Genomic DNA, 3,667 nt, shown 5'->3' on the forward strand with positions numbered 1-3,667 from the left:
TTCAGCTCAAATATGTATGTGTGCAAATTCAGGTACATGACCATGTGATTGACCAAACCTCTTATAGGATATCTAGCCTGGACTATGCCTGAATAAAGGAAGTTTCAAACTTCAGATATTGTGCACAGCTGTGATTCCTGCCACACACATTGAGAATAGCAAAGGGATCTACAACTCCTGGCAGAAAGCATGGTCCTGTGATGAGAAGGCAAGAGGGGAATATTTCAACTCTGTGACATTGTCTCTCTTGAAGCTCTGCTGTATTATGACAAGAGTTATAAGAAATTCTGTATACTTCAGAACTTATTACTAACACTTTGCTTAAAATATTGTGAGTTGGTTCTGTTAATCCCAGTTGAAAATATGAATCCTGTATTAAAAAAATTAGATAAGAATTAGGAATGAACACCTATGCATATGTATGTATACATATGCTTATATGAAGAATATTTTCAAGTTGAATTAGTTAACACATTAATAGTCAAATCAAACAGTAGATATTAGAAATATATATTAGTATATATTAGAAGTAAACAAATAACAGCAATGCTTGATAAATTAATACTGAACACTTAGCAAACCATTATTAGTTTATAATGCTGTCACAAAGATATTCCTGAATGACCAGAATATGAATAAATTTGCTTATTATGATTAGAATTAACATGATATTTCAAATGGGAGCAAGACATTTTTGCTCATTTTTTTGCTAATTGTGGAAGACTTATTTTCCCTTACATGTTGCTATAACATACCATGAAAAAATTAAAATCCATTTGGATCTCTGATTGTATTTTAAAGCTCCAAGTCAACCACCAGCAAACATTGCCTGGAAGCTGTCAAACTCTAAATTATGCTTGAACTGGGAACATGTGAAGACCATGGAAAATGAATCTGAAGTGTTGGGCTACAAAGTGAGTATTTAGAATTCTAGTTAATCATATCATTATATTACTAAAGAATCAGCATTGTAACTGTCAAATAGAAACAAAATTTATGCATATGGAAGATTGGCGATTTTTGAAAATAGCATTGCTGCTTTCAAATTCTGCAGTACAAAGGTTTTGTTTTCTACATCCAGCAGCATCATAAGCAAAATCCTGGTGTATACAACATTTTTTCACCATATGAGTGCCCTTGCTATCAAAACTAGTGTTGCTGTTGATTTGTACATATGATACATGATTAAAGTCAAAGGATATGTTGAAGTAGAGTATATTTGACATTAGAATTTAGAGGGCAGTGTGATGTAGCCCCTTAACAGCATACAAAGAATGTAGAAGAACATCACTGAGTACCCAGAACAAATCATTCCTATTCCTATTGGTTGCAATGAACATCAACTCTGGAGATTACATATATATATTTCAGAAATTTTAAATGGTCCTAAACTGAGGCATGACTTCATAGGAAGCATCAAAAATAATAGCTTCAGATTCCATACTTAACTGAAATAAATATACTCTGATTCCAGGGACATTAACCCAAATCTGTAACCCAGCTGTCGGAGAACTTGCTGTGTAAACCAGGCAGGCCTCAGTCTTATAAAGGTCCTCAGCCTCTGCCTCCTGAGTGCTAAACTTAAGGATTTCACCTGTGCCACCACATTCAGCAAAATCGTTTTCTTAAAAATAAATTTTGGAGTACGGTGTGGTGGCCCAAGTCTTTAGCACTTTGGAGGCAGAAAGAGGCAGATGTCTATGAGATGGAGGCCAGCCTGGTCTATATAATGAGTTCCAGGCCACCTGGGCTACAGAGACAAAATCTCAAAAGACTAAATAAATAAATAAAGAAAGAAAGAAATAAAGAAATAAATAATAAACAAATCGTTTTTAATATTCGAACTGAGGACTACGGCACGCAGGTGATGCTCCACATGGAGCGTGCTGTGAACGTGTACCGTATCCTGCTCTGTAATAGCACCTGAACCTTCAGATAATTCCACTCTCATGTTAACTTGACTTACCATTTTATGCAGATTTTGTATCGGCAAAACAGACAGAGCAAAACTCATATTTTAGAAACCAATAATACGTCAGCTGAGCTTCTGGTTCCATTTGAAGAAGACTATTTGATTGAAATAAGAACAGTCAGCGACGGCGGGGATGGCAGCAGCAGTGAGGAAATTAGAATTCCAAAAATGTCAAGTAAGTTGAGTCACCACAGCTGAGGGAGACGTTTCAATGTAGACAGCTGCAGCATGGAATCTGAGCTTCTAGAACTTTCTAAGTCTTGTCTAAACATTGAGTGACAAAGTAAAAATTCTATATTTCCTTTTTAAATCATGAGCCAGAGGTCACAAGTCGGGTGTTCTCTAAATCATGTCAAATTGACAGTGGGCATGTATTTTAAAATTTTATTTCCCTCACTTAAAAATACAAAAACAGAAATGAAAAAAAGAAAAGGTGGGGGGAACTGTGTATCCTTGAGGTATAGTTTCATGATTCATTATATTGGTACAAAATTCAGGAAGAATTTTTGTTTTTTGTTTCTGTTTTCACGAATGCCAAAGACGTCAAGTAGGATTGATGAACAAGAGACTGTGTGTACCTTTCTGTTCGTTTGTTCATCACAGACATCACTAATCAATCCTAGCATTCAGGCTGAGTTGAATCCTACTCACTAACATTCCTCAAGTAGGTGAGGCCTGGAGTTACCAGGTAACAGTATTTAACTGTCTTTGCTTTAGAAGTGCCAAGTCCTTATCTGCCTGAAGCTCTAACCAAGTAGAAGTCACTGATTGCCCAATATTAATATGTTTTTCAAGCAGGCTTCATTGATTTTGGCACTTTTTCATTTTTACATTTTTAAGCTGACATCCTAGGAGAGAGAGGACAGTCAATTCTTAAAGGTAAACATAATGTAAATGAAATGTAGTAAAATATATTATTAAAATGCAAACATGACCATATGATTTCTTTCTTGCAGAAATAATTTAATAAGTTGTTTTTCTTTCTCCGAAGTCATTATTTTATATTTCTGTTTTTCAGGTTTGAGTTCCAGAGGACTACCGATCTTAAAACCTCGTATCAAATTCCTGTTGACTGTCCAGATTTTTTATTGTTTTGCTATTCAACCATTTACACGATGAATAAAACTATGAATATTTGGAGTTTTCTGAAAGCAAACCCTTCTGTAAATATGTTCTCCAGCCTCCATCACAATACATATTCTTAATACAGACATGTTTGGAAAGAAAAAAATGTATATTGTTAAGATCTGGTAAATATCTGTGGTACATTAATAAAATGGTTTTAAACAATTTTGAATTTTAAAACATCATTATAATATTCAAGGGTACCAAGTTATTCTGGGAACATAAAACTTCTGTCTTTCCAAGACTTACATGGAGAATATAAACAACCACCGTTGATGATGATGATAGAAAGGAGACATGTAAATCCCAATTTACTTCAGTATTTGAAATCACTAGCCTTGTTTGAAACAGAATATAATCATGTGTTCATAGTCAGGAGCCTTTAAAGGTAAAACCTCATCCAAATAATGGTTCGTCTATCTTTGAGTCAAATTGGAAAAGTAATTTTTGTACCTGAAAATGTGTCTGCATGCATGGTTTTCTAAGTGCTTAGAAGGTTTGATGATATAATGCAGAGAGAGTGTATGTCAAAGAAACAGACACGAAGACAAGTGGATTTCCACTCAAGAT

At 34.7% G+C, this 3,667-nt stretch overlaps 1 protein-coding gene across 1 annotated transcript in view; it reads left to right on the top strand.

Moving 5' to 3' along the window:
• The window catches only part of Cntn6 (contactin 6), a 384,479-nt gene extending 381,217 nt beyond the window's left edge, over positions 1-3,262 (top strand). The window contains 4 exon segments of the mRNA XM_008822699.2: positions 802-914; positions 1,979-2,147; positions 2,991-3,048; positions 3,050-3,262. Coding sequence (XP_008820921.2) covers positions 802-914; positions 1,979-2,147; positions 2,991-3,048; positions 3,050-3,095 — 386 coding nt within the window. The 3' untranslated portion in view covers positions 3,096-3,262.
• The last annotated feature ends 405 nt before the right edge of the window (positions 3,263-3,667 follow it).

The sequence above is a fragment of the Nannospalax galili genome, unplaced genomic scaffold (genome assembly GCF_000622305.1).
Source record: "Nannospalax galili isolate Female #2095 unplaced genomic scaffold, S.galili_v1.0 scaffold828, whole genome shotgun sequence".
Classification (NCBI taxonomy): Eukaryota; Metazoa; Chordata; class Mammalia; order Rodentia; family Spalacidae; genus Nannospalax; species Nannospalax galili.